This window comes from Lampris incognitus, chromosome 4 (assembly GCF_029633865.1).
Source record: "Lampris incognitus isolate fLamInc1 chromosome 4, fLamInc1.hap2, whole genome shotgun sequence".
In the NCBI taxonomy this organism is placed as follows: Eukaryota; Metazoa; Chordata; class Actinopteri; order Lampriformes; family Lampridae; genus Lampris; species Lampris incognitus.
In genome coordinates, this window is record NC_079214.1 from 47,341,547 (window position 1) to 47,363,115 (window position 21,569).

The following is a 21,569-nucleotide window of genomic DNA, read 5'->3' on the forward strand; positions in this document are numbered from 1 at the left end:
GTTTTGAAAAATTAATTTTTGGGTCCACAGGTGATTTATGGGCTAAATTAATTGGGCCTCATTCATCAGTTGTTCATACATACAAATGTGTTCTTGCACACCCATGGTATTTTTTTAACAGTGAGGTTTGTCTCAGAGACCAGTGTAGAACCTGGGTAAGCCCTGAATTTAGACACCAGTCGGCTAACACGGATGTGTTTGCAAGCCTGGATGATTGCGCGATGCAAGAGGTAGACAATAGATGTTAGGGAGAAGGAATTACAAATAACCATCAGGCTTTCCCTATGGCTGGCAGACAATTTTGATGGCTAAAAAAAATCCCATGGGTGTGTAAGAACAAATTTGTACACAAGAACGATTGATGAATGAGGCTGTCCCTGACAATGAGACGATGACTAAATTATAAAAGCCAACTGTGATAAAGTAACTGGATGCAAATAATGCCAGTAATACTACAAACTAAATCGTATACAATGTGCTATTTTATTGTCAGGTTAATTTCAATCATCAATGTTATCGTTGCCATCATCTCTAATCAGTTATGCATAATCTATGCTGCAGTTTCAGTGGCAATAACTCAATATTTGAGCAAATGGAAAAATAGTAAAACGCATGTAACATATGTATATCTATCAATCTATTCATTTTGGCCGATTGTGTTACTGAAGGAAAAAAATTGGTTTTGAGATTGACATTCAAGCACATTTATCAAATTATCTGTTATCACAAAATGTCTTCACATATTGATACAGAAGGTGTTGGATATAGCTAATGAATTGAATGAATAAGATGCTTCATTAGATGATGATAATGTTTAGGTTCAACATTTCAATCTTGAAGAAGCATTGTGAACTACCAAACAGCTTGTGCTTTGAAAGGGCATGTAATCTGAAAGGGGAAGGTGTTAGGTCCATATGTTATTTGATATAAAATATGTAACCTGATATAGGTGGCTTTGCTGTGTTGCGAGAGCTAAAATACTATAACCATGTGTTATATGGTTTGGAGACAGTGGCACTGATGAAAAGACAGGAGGTGGAGCTGGAGGTGGCAGAGTTGAAGATGCTAAGATTTTCACTGGGGGGTGATGAAGAAGGACAGGATTCGGGAATGATTATATTAGAGGGGCAGCTCAGGTTGGACGGTTTGGAGACAAAGCAAGAGAGGCAAGATTGAGATGGCTTGGACGTGTGGAGGAGAGATGCTGGGTATATTGGGAGAAGGATGCTGAATATGGAGCTGCCAGGGAAGAGGAAAAGAGGAAGGCCAAAGAGGAGGTTTGTGGATGTGGTGAGGGAAGACATGCAGGTGGCTGGTGTGACAGAGGAAGATGCAGAAGACAGGAGGAAATGGAAACGGATGATCTGCTGTGGCGACCCCTAACGGGAGCAGCCAAAAGTAGCAGTAGTAGTTGTGTTGCGAGAGCGAGGGGGCGTGGTGGTTTGCCCCTCTGGGTCTGACACATGTTTTTGTGATGACTTGTATCCTTTGTGTCGAGTATGTGTTTGGTGTGAACTGGGTCTGCTGATAGCTACACCTCTGCATCAGCCTCTTGTTGGTTCATTTGAGCAGGACAATGAGGCAGCTTGTCTCTGCTAATAAAGGACACGTTAATATCTCCTCTGCTGAGAGCAATCCACTTGAGCAGAACACAACAGAGCAGAAGGTTTGTGTGTGTGTGTGTGTGTGTGTGTGTGTGTGTGTGTGTGTGTGTGTGTGTGTGTGTGTGTCCATCTTCCCAAAATTTAGTGCTGTGTTTCTCTCTCACACACAGTACAGAAGCCGTCTTCTTGTGGATTAGTGTCAAGTTCATTCCCAAACTCCTGGTTTAAAGCCATGCTCGCTCATTAACACCTGCCTTCCTCTTGCTAAAATAAGGTGCTTCTCTGACTCTGATCTGAGATGTTTAGCCTGACAGAAAAACCCAAATTTTGATCCACGATTGGGAGAAACTGTTTGATTGTTTGAAATAATGGCCCGTCGTGGCAAGAGATGAGTAGTGGGGCATGTAATGATGTGAGCAAACAGTGATTCAACAGCCAGCTAGGAGAAGGGGGTTTGGTTGGGGGGTTATCATAGAAATAGTCATAGTTTTAATGGGGAAGGAATAGAATGAATTAGATCAGTGCTCTGGGTTTCAGGAGCTAGGTAGTTTTACTACAATATATTAAAATGCAGGTGCAACTATATTATGAGCCTATAGAACGAGATAGCGAATTGGGTTGATGGTCATGTTTAGGATGAATGCAGTATAAATATGCTACGTGCAATTTCTATGCGAGTGCTGCCCTTTATCATCCATTGACTTGAATATCAACAGTCAATCAAGATAGATGAGGCAAGTGAATTTTAATGAAAAGACAGTAAGTACACAGGACGTTTGAGGACATTACTATTTTCGATTACCATCAGCAGATATCAGTTTGCAGCGATTGTAGCATAATTTGCTGAGGAACGCGAGTGTGAGTCAGGTCTCAGTTGGTTCGGCTGTTTTGTTTTTGAATGCAGAAATCTGGAGGTGTGTGTGTGTGGGGGGGGCATTTACTTAAGTTTCACAGGTGCCTCAAAAGACGATTCTTCCCTGTTTGTGTCTACAGATATGATGCTTCTCCCATCCAGCCTGCTGGTCACCCTGCTGTGTCTGAGCTATGCTGGGGTTGTACAGGGGTTCGCTCGTCTGCTAGAGGATGCGGAGCTCCGCTCGGCCTTCTCGGTGGCTCGAACCCACAGCATGGAGGGTGGGCCTAAGATGACGGTGACCTTTGACACCATCTATGTCAATATTGGCAACGACTTTGACCCAAAGGCTGGCTTGTTCCGCTGCCGTATCCCCGGAGCCTACTACTTCTCCTTCACAGTGGGAAAATTCCCCCACAAGGACCTTTCGGTCATGCTGATGAAGAACAGAAATGAGGTGCAGGCCATCGTCTATGAGGAGAACTCTGGGGAGGAGAGGAAGGTAGGTAGGATGTGATAGAGGAGTGGAAAGTAGGATGGCTCAAGAAGGTTTGACAGAAGCCAAACCATGGATGAATGGTTGCTACCTCGAACTCTAAACTGAAACTTTTCTCAAATAGGCCATTGTAACTCTAATTAATGATCACGACAATTTGCATATGAAACCGATCGTTGTTTTCGGTCATTATGCCACTGTATTGTTTATAAGGGTGGGGATACCTGCAGTCAGTTGAGACTGACAGAGTCACTTAGATGAGGGATGAAATGTTTCTCTCAATAAACGTTGTGTCCAGATGAACTGATTCAACTTTCTGGGATAGATCAGTGGTTCACAACTCTGCTTGTCAGGACTGCTAGTACGGCTGGTCTTCTGTTCTGCCAGGTATTATAGCCATCTAATCAGGAAGTTGTTAGACCTGCCGCAATTGGTGAATGCAACAAATGGTCCGTTGGATTGTAAAACCAGACGTACTGCCAGTCTTAATGACTGGATTCGAAAACGAATTGAGGGAGAGGACAGGATTATGCATTGCTGTTAGTATTTGGTGCTTGATGTTAAAATAGCCAGATCTGTCATCATTAACCAGGAATAGTAACATCAGTCTTCATCCTCAGGTGCAGAGCCAGAGCGCCATGCTGCAGCTCGACTTTGGCGACACTGTCTGGCTCCGTCTCCACGGCGACCCCCGCTATGCGCTCTACAGCAACACGGGACACTACACCACCTTCAACGGTTACCTGGTCTACCCTGACATCTACGGCTACCAGACAACACGCCACCATCACGCTGGCTATGACCCCCAGCAGCCCTGGAAAGAGAATCTCACACCCTTAAAAGGTAATGAGGCCACAGAGTCAACAGCACCACCGCAGCTTGGACCTGGAGTTGGGGACGTGTCAGTGGAACAGAAGCAAGAACGCAGGGAGGAGGAGGAGGAAGAGGATGAAGAGGAGGGAGAAGATGATGACCAGCGCTCCGCCTTCTCGGTGGGGCGCACCCAGAGCATTCTCGGAGTGGACCAGGGGGGCGTGCCCCAGCACCAGCCCATCAGCTTTGACACTGCATTCGTCAACATCGGAGAGGACTTCAACATGACGGAGGGGGTGTTCACCTGCCGCGTCCCTGGGGCGTACTACTTCTCCTTCAATGTGGGCAAGCTGCCGCACAAGACACTGTCGGTCAAACTGATGAAGAATCACCTGGAGGTGCAGGCTATGATCTATGATGACAGCCAGGGAGAGAAGGCCCTTCAGAGCCAGAGCCTGATGCTATCCCTTAAACCGGGGGACACTGTCTGGCTCTACTCCCACCAGAAAGATGGTTTCGGAGCATACAGCAATCATGCCAAATACATTACCTTCACAGGTTTCCTGGTCTACGCTGACCTCCCACCAATCACCACCAGGCATTCACAGGTGGACAGGAAGCCCTAGCTGCAGCTCACTGGAAGAGATAGGACTTTGTTTTTTGGGAAGGATGGGTGGGGACTGGTGCTGGGAAGGCACCACAAATGTGGTGTTTGGGATTATGTGGAGTTGTGGATCTCAAGGTGTTTGATTTATTTGCATGGGCTGTTTTGTGGCTAACTTTGATGCTTCCTCTTCATATGAATTTCTTGGCAAAATTTTGGGTTTGAGTGGGTGGGTGTTTATGTGTGTGTGGCTGGGGTTACTTTGGACCAACTACAGGGCTGTGGACCACTTGAATGAATATCTCTTCATTATCAAACTGATTGCTTCCTGCAGATTGACGTCATCATTACTCAAATGTGATTTTCCTGAATGACAGTAACGTGATTATTAAGTGCATTTCTCATCTCTTTCAAATGACGCATTTCTGTGTGAACTTGTGATAGAAATCACCTCTTTAAATGTCTTGAGAAGCATGTTAAAATAACGTTGGTGGTTTTGTTTTGAGTCTTTCTTTTCTTCAGTTTGGAGGGTCTCACCCTCCAAAACCTTGTCACAGCAGGACCCCATGAGGACAAGCTTAAAGGACCAAACCTGACTGTGACTCCATATTGGATGACTGAAGGCCAACTGCCGTTCTTCACTCACTTTTCTTGACCACATACCCCTTCTGGGCCTGAGGGGACATGGACCATAATTTGATTTCTAATTCTAGCGGAGTTTAATTCATTTCTTCAGATGGTGACCTCTGTAGAGAAAATTGAATTGCTGCTCCTAGGCCAGTGTAATAAGCATGCCTGTTTAATTTCACACTGCTGGGAGACAGACCATGCTGCTTAAGCTGAGATGAACCTTGACATTATGAAGTGGCGTCATTTAAGGGGACAGTTCACCCCAAAATGAAAAATACGTGTTTTTCCTCATACCTGTACTGCTATTATTTATCCATCTAGATCGTTTTGGTGTGAGTTGCCCAGTTTTGGAGATATCTGCCATAGAGATGTCTGCCTTCTCTCAAATACAGTGGAACTGGATGGCCCTCGGCTTGTGTTGCTCAAATTGCTAAAAAATACATTTGAAAAACTCAACAGCAATGTCTCTTTCCACAAATCATGACCCAGTTACTCAAGATAATCCACAAACCTTGCTGTATGTAGGTGTCGTTCAAAGAAAACAGTGAAACTGCTCACAACGAGGTCTGACATATCGGAGGCATTTTTAAGCAGGCAAATTTAGCTAATGAGAAATTCTTTGCCAAACCAAAAACAAAAGAAAAATCAAATGATTTCACTGGTTCTGAATCGATTAAAACTATTTAGAGTATGACTTTTGTACTTCAAAGTCATAGTTAATGAAACCACAGTGACAAGGCACAAGGTTAGGAGAATTGTTTCTTCATATAATCCTATTGACAATTGTAGTAAAGTAACCAAATGAAAGGTCAAACTATATTCTAATTCAATAAAATTGAACAATTTCTCAAAAAATAAATAAAAATGTGTGTGTGTGTGTGTGTGTCTCTATTAGCCATTGGCAGTTTATTTGCAATTGAAAAAAGGTTTCTTCTATTGCATGCCATAACTAGCCTATATCCACTGACGAGCCATTGAATTGGCCCGTGAACATGTCTATCTGCAAAGGTGTCACTTATGGACAATTTCCTGTCAGTCACTGGAAAGTGATAAAACCCTTTTCTCTCCCCACATCGCAATACATTCTCCCCACTCTGTTACAATAGCCTGTGGTGTGAGAGCCTGTCAGTGCTAATACTGTCTGTCACAGTATAATCCTTTGAGACTCGAATATTTTATTATTTTAGCTTCCTTTGTGCATGGTGGATAAAACAGACCAAACAGATCTGTGATTTCCCTGGTTGTGATATCCAGCGGATTTTATCCATTGCCTGAGTCTGTGCCCACTGTCTAAAAATTGTGAAAAAATCCTAGAACGTTGACTGATGGCATTTATAATGTTGGTAATCGTTTGTGGGGGATATAAGCACAATTTACCAGACTGACTCACGGGAACTTTTTCATGCATGCATGCATGTCCATAGAAAATACAACGGAATTAAAAAAAAAAAAACCCGTGACTGTTGAACAGTTGTGTCCATCCGTCGCCTGTGTTAGGTCAAATTTCTACTGACACACACATCTGTACAGGACAATAAGTAGGATGTATATGTGCCTGTCTCCATGTGATTAAGATGACGAAAACACGATCATTGTGATTTAGATTAAGCTATCTCAGGCATGGATCAAACTGTTTGTTTTTCTGCGACCGAATTCACGAATCACTAGAGTAAAACTGCCGTTTGTTTGATCCAACCGAAAACCACAGACCCGCCAAAACGAGTGGCCCGCCAAATTTAAATGAATGAATTTCAAACACGAGTTGGCCCGTGTCTGTCGTAGCAGCTTGGTTAATGTTGACTATTTGAAATGTCTTGAATGTTTCAATGTAAATGCTTCAGTGAAAATAAAAAGACTAAGTGCCGTGTTGTTGTGTCTTAGATCAGCTATGTGACTGGGAATCTACCGTAGCCTACTCTGATCAATTATCTCAGCCACGTAAACAGTGCCGTCATCTGGACAAGTTGGGTACAGCAACCAAATGATATCGATTGGTTTCTACCCAAATCATGCGTTCCATCTTTGAATTTTACATAAATAACCTAAATCATGGTGGACATTAGACTCCATCACAACCGGATGGTTTGGAATAACTTTTATTCATATTTGGTGAAACTAACAAACAATGCATAATATTAATTGGAGTTAGTCAAATTAGATCCTACAAGCCCTGCTAAATATACAAGCCCCCCCATCTAACCCAATTCACTCTCGACAAGAACCATAACACTGCCATCATCAGTTAAGAACTCTTTTATTTTGATTCTTATTTACATAAATATCTCAGAAGGCTATCTGGAAGGGGTGCGAGTTCCTAACCAATACAGATACACAGAAGGTAACGTGGCGGTGGGACTCTTATTTGCAGCAACAGAGGGAAGATCACTTTGTCTCCGGCACCTTGTCACCACCCTCCAGTTTTGGCGTAGCATCCTTAGGCTCTCGGTAGGCAGGGAACACTTCCCAGGGAGTGCTGAGATCAAACTTCCTGAACTCCTGCGAGAGCTCCACAGGTTCAGCCACCACACGTTTCACCTCGTCATCGTAACGCACCTGGTGCGGGGAGACAAAAAAAGGGGTAAACCTTCAGTGAGCCATTCCATGAAGGCACAGACTGAGCCACAATGCTGTCAATTCAAATCTGAGTCAAGGCCCTTTGTGACCATCTCTTCTGTCATTCTTCACTTTGGAATGACAGAATGGACAGACAGATAGACATACAAGAGAGACAGGCAGACAATCAGTAAGGCAATTAATTGTCATCAGCCAAATACTCAAATCCAGAACAGGAACACACAGATGCGAATGGATACACCCACCTGATAAACCCATGGCATTCACATGAGCAACGGCACATATTCACATAATCGGAACCAAAGTTAAACCCTATAATAACATAGTCATTCACATTAACAACTTATAATATATGCAACAAATAAGATCTAATGCCCTTAAAAAAAACACATGTATTTAGTTAGTTTTTCATAGGCTGTTTAGGTATTTGGGGAAAAGGACAATATCTTAGGTTCATGCTGAACTTACAGTAAGTACTATAAGCTTGGAGAGAAGAAAAAAAAGATGAAATGAGGCAAATTGGTGTGGCTACTCCAACCAAACACCCCACAAGCTGATTTCACTAGAGTTCCACCTCTTTTTGAGGCAGTACATTAAAGTGTTTTACATTGTTCAAAGTAAAACAATTCCTCTAAGACCAGTGTAAATATGGATTCTTTAAATAATACATCTGAAGTCTCTGTTTAAGGTCTTTGTATTGTACAAACGTCATCTGGGTTGCTGCGTCTGGGGATATTTCACATGCACACTTATTTAAAAAGCCAAAAAAAAAAACCCCAGCTAAGATGTTTACATGCAGGCATGCATGCCCACACGCACGCATGCCCACACACACATACATAAAACCCCTGAAATTATGAGACAAAAAGGTTTCTTAAGGTGTCTTAATCATCTCAGTAAGTTCGTGGAGTTAACTGAAGTCCATTGTTCTCTTGTTGAAGGCAGGTGGTGCCAACAGGACTCACCTCAACATATCCCGAGAGAGGGAAGTCCTTCCTGAAGGGGTGACCCTCAAAACCATAATCCGTCAAAATGCGCCGCAGGTCAGGGTGGTTAGCAAAGAATACACCATACATATCCCACACCTGCACACAGACACACAGGTAATGCTTGTCCTCATAACCAACACCATTTCAAAACGTGAACATTCACAGATACAGAGTAGTGATGGAAGTTACTCTGCAGAAACACTTTCACCATAGACAATAAATACAAAGACCTCCTTCAAACACTGTGACAGCATTATTGCTGTACTGCGCAAAAGAGTACAGCCCTGTTATCTGATATCCCTGCTTATTACACTGTCACTTCCTTTAAGTCCATCCATTATCCAAGCTGCTTATCCCAATCGGGGTCGTAGGGATACTGGAGCCTATTCCAGCAGTCATTGCGCGGCAGGCGGGGAGACACCCCGGACAGGCTGTCAGGCCATCACAGGGCCCTATTTCAGCGGGGCCGTGCCTATAGTCCCCGGGTCCGACCCTTTCGAAAAAAAAAGGGTCCCATATTCCCCGTTTTCCCCTAAAAAGGTCCTATAATCCCCATTGCAATAGACACCGGGGAACATAGGACCCTCTTTTGGAAAAAGGGTCCTATATTCCCCGCTGTTTCCAGGGGAACATAGGACCTTTTTCCAAATAAAGGGTCCTATATTCCCCGCTATTGCCAGTCGAGGAACAAACCGGGGAACTTAGAACCCTTTTTGCAAATTATTTCCTTAACGGGTCCAAAATAATAAAAACCTGGGTCATGGCTGAGTTGTAGGCTACAACAATCTATTCCTCCGCTGATTAAATTAGGCCGTATTACCATTGTTGGCTGTTGTATATCGCAGGCCACCTTGAGTGCGTATCCAAATTGGGCCTATAGAGGAGGCTGTAATTTGCTTTATTGTTATTTCTTACCAATATTTACTGCAGTAGGCCTAGTTAGTTGGCTCTCCGGCTCAGCATGGACAGTCGGCAATCAACGCAAGTGTGTCTTGCAGTAGGCCCGCTTACCAATATAACCTAGCCATTTCCACCTTCGCTCAAAGTTCAATTTGCACAGCACTGGACACTTCAGCCACTTTCTTGTTACTTTGCAGTTCGTTTTCCATATTAAATCACTTGGCAGACTTTCTTTCAAAAAGACTTTAATGATGAACTTTTTAGGCAGAGAACTTAGACCAGGACTTGAAATTTAGGACCAGCACAGAGTATCCATCAACGGGGGCCGCCTACCTTACACAATAGGCTAATTGCCTAATAATAATAATATGTGCTTCTCAAAAAACTAAAGGCTTATGGAGGTGCTAAACCAAAGACATGAATCAAAGACTAACATCAAAGGATGTAAGGTAACACTCACCAAATGGTAAAGAAATAACAGAGGCAGTCCTCTATTTCACCATTTTATTGTTTGGCATCAGTCATTAAGGTTTCTGAAGAAGACAACCCGGCCAAGTTAATGACTGATGCCAAACAATGAAATGGTAAAATAGAGAATTGTGTCTTTTTTTTTCATTTGATGAGTGCTACCTTACATCCTTTGATGTTCTTCTTTAATAATAATAATAATAATAATAGTAATAATATCAATAATAATAATAAGAAATAATACATAATAATAATAATAATAACAGCCTAATAATAATAATGATAATAATAATAGCCTAATTATAAAAGAGGCCTAATAACAAATAACAATTACAGGCATAATACTATCAATAGTAATGCTGATAATAGGCTATTAATAACAAAATGCTTCTAGTAAAAGCTTGGCTGAAAAAGGGTTGGTCTATGGCAGAAGCCCCCCAGAAAAGGCATGGTCTAAAACAAAAATCTCCCAAGGCCTAACTAGCCTAACGTTAAGGCTTTTTTCTTCTTCAAAAAATCAAAATGAGTAGTCCTAGTCCATTAGGCTACTCAACAAAGAGGGGCTAAAACCCTGGATTTGACATTGCCGACGCTGCAGGACCCTTTGCGCATTATAGATCCTTCTGATTGGGACTGTTGGCTCCCTCGCAACTTCTGCAACCACCCCGTCGGAATTCTGCACGGTGCACCATTTCTCCGTCAGGGGGATGCACGTGTTCCCCAACATCGTGCACAATAATGTTAGCATCCACGTCCTCCACTTCAAATCTATTTGTGATCAGTGGCACTCTACAGTTCCACCTCCAGCACCTCCCTCTAATGGTGTCTTGATTGGTGCGGTGCTTCTGATATCTGAAGTTCTCATGTACCAACACTTTGCCCCCTCGATCACCATCCATAACTATCGCCATTGTTTGTCTTCTTGTAGGCTAGTAAGCACATGACTGAGTCCACGAGTTATCACCGATAACAACCGATTGTTGCAAATTGTTGCAAGTTGGCGGGCGGTTTAGACATTGGTGAATTTTGATCATGTGGTTTAGAACGCCAGGAAACTTGCGTGCAGATGACCACACATCCACGACAAGTCTTAAATATTTCCAAACTCGAAATCATGTGTGCATTTGGCTATTTATAAATTATTTTTCGAGCAATATGTGTTTTGTGATTCAGCTTTAGCGTTGTTGATTAGCCTTTCATTCATATTTTGTCAAAAAGGCGTATTCATTAGCCTAGGCCTATGTCCCGTTATTTCTGTAACATAAAGCATCTTAGAATCTTAAGAGACCAGGCAGATATTGTTATTATTTTATTGTTATTACCATGCTATATTAGCCTACTTTATAATTATAAATATTTCAATTATCCAATTTTTAGCATTTCTAATATAAGGCTATATTGTTATTATTATTATTATCATCATCATCATCATCATTATTATTATTATGCTATTATTATTATCATTATTATTGTCATTATTATTATGTTATTATTATTATCATTACAATTATGATGCTTAAAGGGCCTTACTGAGCAGATGGTTTCTATCTAATATCTGTCAGATGCTTTTCCCAATAAGCTGGTGTGGTTATGATGGGAACGACGGCTTTCTAGGGAACATAGAAGAAGTGGGTCGGAATTGGCCTATTGTCGATATCAGTCGGCTTTCGCAGGAGTCTACTATCCCTGGTACAATGCGCTAGACCTCTGGGAGATGGACTGCTGAGGACGGAACACAACACCTATCCTCAGCTCCCAGCACTTCTCGCACAATGTGCTACTCATACGCTGAGTTGGCGGCACCCGGGATCGAACTCATGACCTTGCGATCCATAGGCGAGAGCTCTACCGACTGAGCTATGCCCGGGTACAATTGCCCAAGGAACATAGGCTTACTATATTACATTCAGACACAGACGAGCCAGCTCACCTACTCGGCGAGGCGCATTTTCCTCGATAAGTGACACATTTCACGCATAAATATCAGAGAACTACCGGGGTGGGTTATGCGCCCAAATATAGGCTATAGCCTAATAAGTTGACATTGGTTTAGTGTCGAAAGTTTCCACATACTTTAGCCAACCTGGACTTTGTGAATTCGTTTTTGTGATATGAAAATAGAAATCGTATGATTCATTGTCTTCTTAATAATCTGCCCTAAATAATGCATTATTGATAATGCACTTTTTGCGCCAAACAGCGTCAAACCTGCTGACCGGGGAACATAGGACCTTTCTTTATAAAAAGGGTCCTATGTTCCCCGGGTGCCCTAGGGGAACATAGGACCCTTTTTATAAAGAAAGGTCCTATGTTCCCCTGCACATACAAAACGGGGAACATAGGACCCTTTTGGGGAAAAGTGGGGAATATAGGGCCCTCTGTATACAAAAAGGTCCGATATTCCCCGGTCTCATACAAAGTGGGGAACATAGGACCCGGAGACTATAGGACCCGGGGATTATAGGGAGGACCCCATTTCAGCAGCTCAGAATTATTAGCTGGTCTGATGGCGGTGAGCTTTCAATGAATTGTGTTCAAATTAATTGCTTTAAGTCACTGGAAAATACTGCCACCCTGAAATGTGAAATGATTTTTGGCTGGTAAATTCTGTTGTGTTGTGTATGCAGGATAAGTGTTTTGGTTGTGAGGTGTGTTAAGATATTGAAGGTGAGAATACTGTGGTTGTTGATGGTTGTGTACGCGTAGATAAATGTTGTTGGTGTTTGTGGTTGTGCGTTGGTATGTTGGTGAATATGTGGTGTGTGCATGAAGATGTTTTGGCTATGTGTGATGAGAGGTGTGCAAGTGTTGACTGTGGTGTGTGTGTCTATGTGTGCGTGGATGCGAGGCATGACTCACCTCTCTCTCATACCAGTTGGCGGCCTGGTGAACTGGAACGGAAGAGTCCACCGGTGTCAGTTCGTCTGTGTACGTCTTGACACGGATCCGTGAATTATAACGTAGCGACAGCAGGTTGTACACAATCTGAGACAGACAGACACACATGCAGTTAAGACTTAAACAACAAAATAACATTTCGTATGCTTTCCAGCACTGGCATTAAGAGGTGTATTCTTTTTTTTTTTATATATATAAATTTATTTCTGATTTTTCCTTTTTTTCTCCCAATGTAGTGGCCAATCGATCCCTATTTTAATTCAAACACCGCCCTCGTACTGCATGCGTTCGCCAACTGCATCTCTCCGGCCGGCAGTCTCGAACGAGACCGCCTCCCCACTTTCGTGACAAGGCGACTCCAGGCCAAACCACTTTTTTTTCCGACATGCACAGAGACGCATTCACGTGACGAACACAAGCCGACTCCGGCCCCCTCCTGAAGACAGCGTTACTAATGATTGCTGCTTCATCGAGTCCAGCCATACTCGGATCTGACGAGACCGGGGCGCGAACCCGTCCCTAGTGGGCAACTGCATCGACACAAAGCCGATGCTTAGACCGCTAATAAGAGGTGTATTCTTAAGGACCATATCAAGGGCATAAATCAAAGACACTAACGTAGCAGTAAACATCTTTCTTTTTATATATATAAAATATTTTTTAAACATTAAACAATTCTTGTTCATCTCCATGGCCTTCAACTGTGTGGAGCAGGAATGACTGGAGTCCACTGCCAGCAAAACATAATAGTCAGGGGTAACTGATGCTGAGGGTCAACCCTAACCCTCCCAATAAAAACATTAGCTACAAATATTACAAAGTTATCACTGCTTGTTAAGGTAGCAGATGCTTTCGGGAAAAATAAAAGTAAAGGGGAACATGTGGTTGATAGTGTTTCACAAGGGGGGAAAAGTATTTTAATCTTTTAAAAATGTTAAGACTTGATGCTCCGTATCCCGTTCTATTTTCACAAGCCATGACCACAGAAAACTCAAATTAATATCATTACAAAAATTAAGGGAGGATGAGTGAGAACACTTGTTGGTGAGATGAAGTTGTCCACCTGTGTTGTTCCTGGATTTATAGTTCTGATCCTTTATGTATAGACACATAAAAAAGAACACTTATTTTTGCATAAGAAAAAACATGTTAACATGAACTTAAAACATAAATGATAATGGCAGATATTCAAAAACTAGAGGATAAAGCTGTGGCTTTCTGTAGTCTTCCGACTGTAAATTGTATCCAATATACAGCCTTATTCCAAAATGGATTAAATTCCTTTCTTTCTCATCAATCTACATACAATACCCCATAATGGGGTAATGGTGTTTGAAAGACATTGTTGGCACTGCTCTTAAATTTAGACTGTACTAAGTAAAAATTCCAAATTAAGAGGAAATTGGTGAATAGCTCTTAAACTTTTTTTTACACATTTATTGAGAACTGCTCTGTGTACTAACACCTGTTGTCTCTGGCCTAATGCATAGAACTTTTAAAAAAAATCATACACATTGGATACAACATTTCAAGATATAGAGAACAATGAATTCACTTGTTCATATTATTTTCAATATTTTATATTTTTACTTCATATGCTATTTTTCAAACATTATGTATTCATTATCCAAGTGTGACACTGAGCAATGCATAAAGTTAAATTCCTGGTAATTTGAAAACTTGATTAACAAAGGAAATCTGATTCACTTTCATTTCAAACTGTGGCTGGTGTTTTGCTGTACTATTCTGAAGTGGTTCTATAATGTTATTTTGTGCATGTGTGTGTATTTATGTCACATGTCAGAGTACCTTGTAGTGGGAGTGTTTGTATTTGTTGATATGGTTTTGACACTTGTGCTGTATGGCCATGTGTGTTTATACCCAGGTCAGGCAGTTCCTACCTCGAAGCGGTTCTGCCGGCTAGGGATGTCGACAGCAGTGAGGTCGATCATGTTGCGGAACTGGCCACTGGTGTGGTCCCTCAGGAAGGTCAGCACTGGAATCACCCCATCAGGGTGGATCATCACCTCCAGCTCATTATAACATGTCACCTGCACAATCAAATACACACATACTAGTGATGTGCAGGTCAGGTTTTTTTTTTAATACTCAGACCCACCTAACCTGTTATGAGAGCCAATCCCCACCACCTGACTCACTAAAATATGCATTAATTAACAAACTGAAGCCAAACCGCGAACCTCCAAATTTAGCCTAGGTTACAGCAAAGTGAGCAGTGTTGCACTATTTCATTTTTAGGCTGTTTGTCCTGCAAAATACACTGACTGCAAGGCTTAGCCTATTGTATCTCAGCCTAATAAGCGTCTGGGTCTAGGCTACTAAATAAACAGGCTAATTGTTCCAAACAGTGCTCTTTATTGTTGAATAGCAGCAAAAAAAGCAACCTGACATGAACTGTCTCTCTTTCACACACACACACACACACACACACACACACACACACACACACACACACACACACACACACACACACACGCTTGCTGGTTGTCCATCGTGCCCGATGATGACCATCTTCTTCTATTTGTGGGTCCTTTGGTGGCTGAATAGTCCGATCCTGGATGCACAGTTGCGGTTGCAGGCATGTAAAAGTGGTGCTGGAGGGGGTAGGGGTAGCTTTGCGAACATGCCTCTTTGCACGCTTTGCTACACGGTGTTGTGTGCGCTGGTTTTCCATGTACTTCACTCCCTCTGAGATGTGAGAGCACCAGGTTGTGCGGCAGAAAGCAAGTTCCTCCAAAGAAGAGGGGTTGATCTGACATCTTTTTAGTGTGGTCTTCATTTGGTCTTTGAACCGCTTCTTCTGCCCACCAGCAGTGCGTTGACCAAGGCGTAGTTGGCCGTAGAGGACTTTTCGTGGGAGTCATTCGCTGGGCATGCGAATAACATGCCCAAGCCACCTGAGTTGATGGTGTTTTAGGGTAGACTCCACACTGCAGCTGCCTGCCCGCTCCAACACCTCTGTGTGTGGCACTCTGTTCTCCCAAGTAATGCCAAGGATCCTCTGGAGACATTTTACATGGAAGGCCTCCAGGCTTCTGAGATGGTGGCTGTAGATGGTCCATGCCTCACATCCATAGAGTAGTGTGGAGATGCACACTGCTCTGTAAACAAGCACTTTAGTGTGGAGATAGAGGTTGCTGTTTTGGAAAACCCTTCTCCTTAGACGGCCAAAAGATGTTGAGGCTTGTTTGAGGCGGTGCTGAATCTCATCGTCTATCTTGCAGGTGTCGGATAACATACCTCCCAGATATTTGAAGGCAGGAACGGTGGCCAGTTGTTGCCCTTCTGCTGTGAAGGTTGTTGGGTGGTTTGGGAGGCCGGCAGTCAACTGACAGATTACCTCTGTCTTTTGGGTGTTAATAATCAGTCCCATTCTCCTGTATGCAGTTACAACTGCCGACAGAGTGTTTTGTAGAGCTTCTGGTGTGTGAGCTACCAGGGCACAATCGTCGGCATACTGTAGCTCAATAATGGTCTCAGAGGTCAACTTGGTGGTTGCCTGAAACCTCCTGATGTTGAATAGGTTACCATCAAGCCTGAAGTCAATGGTAACTCCAGCCTGCTTCTCCAGCCTCCTTCGTAACAGTGTTGTAACAGAGACTAAGAAGATATTGAACAGGACTGGGGCTAGCACACAGCCTTGTCTGACTCCAGTCTGCACACCAAAGGGCTCAGAACTGCGGTTCCCCACTACCATTCGGGCCATCATTCCTGAGTGAAACTGTCCAAGAATGGTAAGAAACTTGAGTGGACATCCAAATTTCTTCAGGACTTGCCACAGCAGGGCCCGGTTAACTGTATCAAATGCCTTTGAGAGGTCTATGAATGCTATGTATAGATCCTTGTGCTGTTCTCTGCATTTCTCCTGGAGCTGGCGTGTCACAAAGATCATGTCAATGGTCCCTCTATCCTTTCGGAAGCCGCATTGTGACTCTAGTATGACCTGTTCGGCTATTGCGAGTGTTAGTCTGCGGAGCATGATCTTGGCTAGAACCTTTCCTGCAATGGCCAGCAGTGAAATACCCCTACTGTTGGAGCAGATGGATTTGTCTCCTTTGTTTTTATAAATGGCCACAATGTTGGCATCTTTCCACTGTTGGGGGACACACTCGCAACTCCACACCTCAAGGATATAGAGATACAGTGTCCTCGTACAGAGGTAGCCTCCTTCCTTGAGAATTTCAGCTGGAATATTATCAGGTCCAGGGGTTTTGTTGTTTTTCAGGGTCTTGACTGCATGTAGGATTTCTTTAAAAGATGGTGGGAGGTCTAGGTCTTGCAAGGTAGGCTGTTGAGGGAGTTCTGCCAGTACAGTTGAGTCCACTGGGGTGGGCTGGTTGAGCAGGGTGTTAAAATGCTCGGCCCACCGCTCCACTAACAGGGCCTGATCCTTGATGAGAGTTGTTCCATCAGCAGACCTAACGGGTGTCAGGGAGCAGTTTCTGGGGCCATAGATGGCCTTAACTACATCATAGAAACCATGCATGTCGTTCCTGTCTGCATGAGCCTGGATTTCGTTGGCTTTCAAAATCCACCACTCATTTTGCAGTTTCCGCAGAGTTGCTTGGGCCTCAGAGCGGAGGTCTTGCCATTTTTTCTTGAGAGGTTGGGATAGTGGGTTGCTGAGGGCAGCTCTGTGTGCCTTATGCATGTTGTCCAGGAGGGTGGAGATCGTTCCGGCATTGTCATCAAACCAGTCCTGATGTTTCTTGGTTTTGAAGCCAATGGATTGGGCTGCATTGTCAAAGAGGGTGGTGCTCAGAGAGGTCCACTTTTCATCCATCCCAGACTCTGAGTTGATCAGCTGTTCAATGTCAACTAAGTTGTCGGCTAGAGAACGACGGAAGGTGTTTCGGGTGTCACTGTTGGATAGTCTGGCGCAGTGGAGTGGTTTCTTTTTTGGCCCAGATTGGCGTCTCAAGGGTCGGACATGTACTCTGACTTTTGTCAGGATCATACGGTGGTCTGTCCAGCAGTCTGCTCCTCGCATAGCTCTTGTAAGGAGCACGTCTTTAAGATCAACCCCCCTCACGATAGCATAATCAAGCAGGTGCCAGTGTTTGGATCTGGGATGTATCCAGGATGCCTTGTATTTATTCTTTTGTTGGAAAATGGTGTTTGTGATGGTGAGGTCATGTTCCGAGCACAGACTAAGAAGTCTTATGCCATTGGGGTTGACTTTTCCAATGCCGTGGGCGCCAATCACTCCATTCCAATTTTGCATATTCTTCCCAACTCGGGCATTAAAATCACCAAGCAAAATGACTTTGTCGCTCCTTGGGATGTTGATGAGTATATCATCGAGTGCCTGGTAGAAGCGATCTTTCTCTTCATCATGAGATGGTAAAGTTGGAGCATAGGCACTTATCAAGGTGATGTATCGACATTTTGCAAGGGGTATATGGAGAGTCATAAGCCGCTCATTAATGCCCACTGGTGTTTCTTCGAGGTTGGGTAAGAGACTGTTCTTAATTGCAAAACCAACTCCATGGATGTGTTGACCTCCTAGGGGGTATCCTTTCCAAAAGAAGGTATAGCCCTCTCCTACTTCATTGAGCGAGCCCTCTTCAAGGAGCCTGGTCTCACTGAGTGCCGCCACATCCACACAATAGCGCCTCAGCTCGCTAGCAATAAGTGCTGTTCTGCGTTGAGGTCTGTCCGTACCATGGCTGACGTCCAGGAGTGTTCTTATGTTCCATGCTGCAAATCTTAGTGGTATGATGTTTGTTTTTCGACCGCATAGTGGAATGGCCCGGCAGGTGCGGTTTCCTGCCCAGGCGCAGTGTTGAGTGGGCAATTTTTGGGCCACCTTTTCTAGGCCGTTCCCTGAAAGGGGTGAGCAGTGCGGTCCCTAAATAGGGCTGCTCAGACGCACAGGGGTCTGCCGGAAACAGCTGCCACTCAATCCCAGCTGCTAACGACCGTTGCCCTGTGCCGCTGGTGTGCAGAGTTCCAACTAAGAGCTCCCAGCTCATTCAGACCTGCTCCCGTCATTGGATACTCCATCGCCGCCAGACTTTGTGAGGTCGGGGACTCAGATAGCAGAAGATACCTGCGCAGAGATGGTTTTTAAAGTGGCATGGGGGGTGCGCTTCTCCCAACGCCACATGACTTGATTGTAGAGGAGATGGTTCCGATGGCAAGGGGGATCCCTAGACGACCGGCACCTCCACACAACTGCACGGGGCTGCCGGAAATCAACACACACACACACACCTCTACTTTCTGGCCAAAAAAGAATTTTGGCGGTGTTAACAAAGAGTACGGACTCCACTTAGGGGAAAAACTTATAGGTGAAGTCTCAACACTCTAAAACACATGCATTGACCAAAACCACAACCACAAATTGATGATAAAGCTGCCTGCGTTGCGTGTGTGCGATTGAGAGAGAGTGACAGAGATAGGGAAAGAGAAGGTAGACTAGTAATGCACAGCCCAGCCTATTGCCCGCAATGTTTCTGTAAGTTATTTATAACTTACTCGGAGTGCTGCTTTGTCATTTTTTGACCCGTCCACCCGAACCCATGATATTTTCTAGTAAGCTTACCCGAACACACCCAACCCGCAGGACTCGCGCATCACACACACACACACACACACACACACACACACACACACACACACACACACACACACACACACACACACACACACACACACACCACAAGCAGACACCCACACAACCACAATTATACATGCACACATATGTATAAAGGGGCAAGAATGCCTCCCACAATTACAGTTCATTTCATAAATACATCCAATATTCAAAGACAGCATCGACCATTTAGCATCAGAGAAAAATATATTTTCTAATGTAAAGCATGTTTGGCAATCTAATTACTTTTAAGCTGCTGGCAATTCTGACCAACACTGCGTGTTGGAAGCTCTGTGTGTCTGTTGATGTATTTATTTTCACTTATTAATAGTATCCTGGATTTAGTCAAATGTTGCCTCTAATTTTTCTGATATATGAAAGCCATTTTTGTCCAGTTTAAAGATTCTCTTAATCTCTGTATAAATTTATCAAACATCCAAATAAAAAACAAATTTCAAAGAAATGTTTTATGTTTCCTTTTTAGGCTGGAAAAATTAAACCAAAATGCTTTTAATAAAAAGTTAAACGGAAAAATTAAGAGTGCTGATTTTTTAAAAGTAGATTATCAGCGCAGTATGTATAAAAACAAGTACTGGGGAAAATCAGAAACATGAAAAGGATGGAAACGAATAAAACAGAATTCAGGAAAATAGATCTCTAAAGACTTCATAGGGCCCTGCTGCACTAAACAACTGACCTGGACCTGCTGGACATATTTGGGCAGTATCTCAGCCACATACTCCCCGAACGCCGCCAGCTGGTTGTGAGTGACAGCATCTTTGGGGCGGACTGTGGCTGCAGGGATTAGGGGAGAGAATAAGCAATAATAATAATAATAATAATAATAATAATAATAATAATAATAATAATAATAAACAATAGTTTAGCATTAGCGATATTACAACGAGGTCAACAACTGTCTTTCTGTAAGTCATCAGTTGAGGAAGATCACATTAATCAGTTTGTGCTGCATCCCTCTTTACTCACGTCTGTTTTCAGCGGTGGTGGCCGCTGACCTCGTCTGCTGCTGGAGAAGACATGCACTCTGATTTGCAACTGCAAAACAAGAAATTACATGATTATCAAGCAAGTACGAACACAACGTATATTCGTTTGGCGGGCGTGTAGTCTTTTTGACCATTTATATCGGCAATTTAATAAACATCTGTCTGGGTCGCAATCTGCCAAATCAATCACTAATGACAAAACATCTCGCGCATAGTAACGTTAGCATTAACTAACTAGCTAGCTCGAAGGTCAACCATAACACTCTTGATCGCTGAAAATAGCGAGTTCCTTCGATAACGAGGATATACAAGCATGTCCATGTGGATCACTAAAACAAACAGCATTCTGATCCAACGACGGTTTCAATTTACAGTTATAACTCCTTCCAAGACCTCCCCGGACAAATCGCACCAACGACGCCGCCATGTTTACGCCGTAATCTTGTTCTTTGTGCCTTTTTTTGTATCTAACTACACGGGACGTAACGCGCCACGCCATCTTGCGGTCGGAGGAAAAGTCTGAATTATACGGAATTATAGTACGCTCTCTGAGTTTTGGTGTTCATATAATATTCGAAGAGATGGGTACACAGTGAGTGAGGGAATAAAAGCTTTTTACTCAGACCTAGGTCTTTCACTAATTCCTGTTATCTATGTGCTGTGGTAAATCATGATCTACTTATTTTGCTTCTAATTCTTTGCTGACAGTTTGTATATTTTTAAGAGCACAACTGTATATAGTCCCATTGATGAAATATTTCAAATCTGGGAAGGGGAGGAAAGGTCTCATACAATGACCAGTGTGCATGAGACTATGTGGTTCTGTCTGGCCTTGTATCATTGTACAACAGTGCTTTGGCCTTGTTATCCTGTGTATTTTCTACATTAATTCAAACCTGTAATTTTTACTCTTCTTTTACCATTAGCCATGATATGAAATTGGACTGGGCAGATTAATTTTGGGACAGAGTTGGCTATTATGTCATTCATTGCTTAGTTAAGTGACAACACCATTACTGAAGGACATCACTTTATATATATATATACGTATATACATATATATATATATATATATATATATACACGTATATATATATATACTTGATTAATCCCG

General features: G+C 43.1%; 2 protein-coding genes across 2 annotated transcripts; one reads left to right on the forward strand and one right to left on the reverse strand.

The window, feature by feature from the left end:
• The first annotated feature begins 2,731 nt into the window (after positions 1-2,731).
• c1qtnf4 (C1q and TNF related 4) lies at positions 2,732-4,392 on the forward strand. The gene is made up of 2 exons (XM_056279351.1): positions 2,732-2,959; positions 3,574-4,392. The coding sequence occupies exons 1-2, from the start codon at positions 2,732-2,734 to the stop codon at positions 4,390-4,392; spliced, it is 1,047 nt and encodes a 348-aa protein (XP_056135326.1).
• A 2,696-nt stretch (positions 4,393-7,088) lies between these two features.
• On the reverse strand, positions 7,089-20,894 carry ndufs3 (NADH:ubiquinone oxidoreductase core subunit S3). Its single transcript, XM_056278603.1, has 7 exons — positions 20,828-20,894; positions 20,436-20,504; positions 20,146-20,243; positions 14,731-14,880; positions 12,791-12,916; positions 8,540-8,659; positions 7,089-7,553 (listed from the first exon to the last, which is right to left on the reverse strand). The coding sequence occupies exons 1-7, from the start codon at positions 20,880-20,882 to the stop codon at positions 7,383-7,385; spliced, it is 789 nt and encodes a 262-aa protein (XP_056134578.1). The 5' UTR covers positions 20,883-20,894; the 3' UTR covers positions 7,089-7,382.
• Positions 20,895-21,569: the final 675 nt, after the last annotated feature.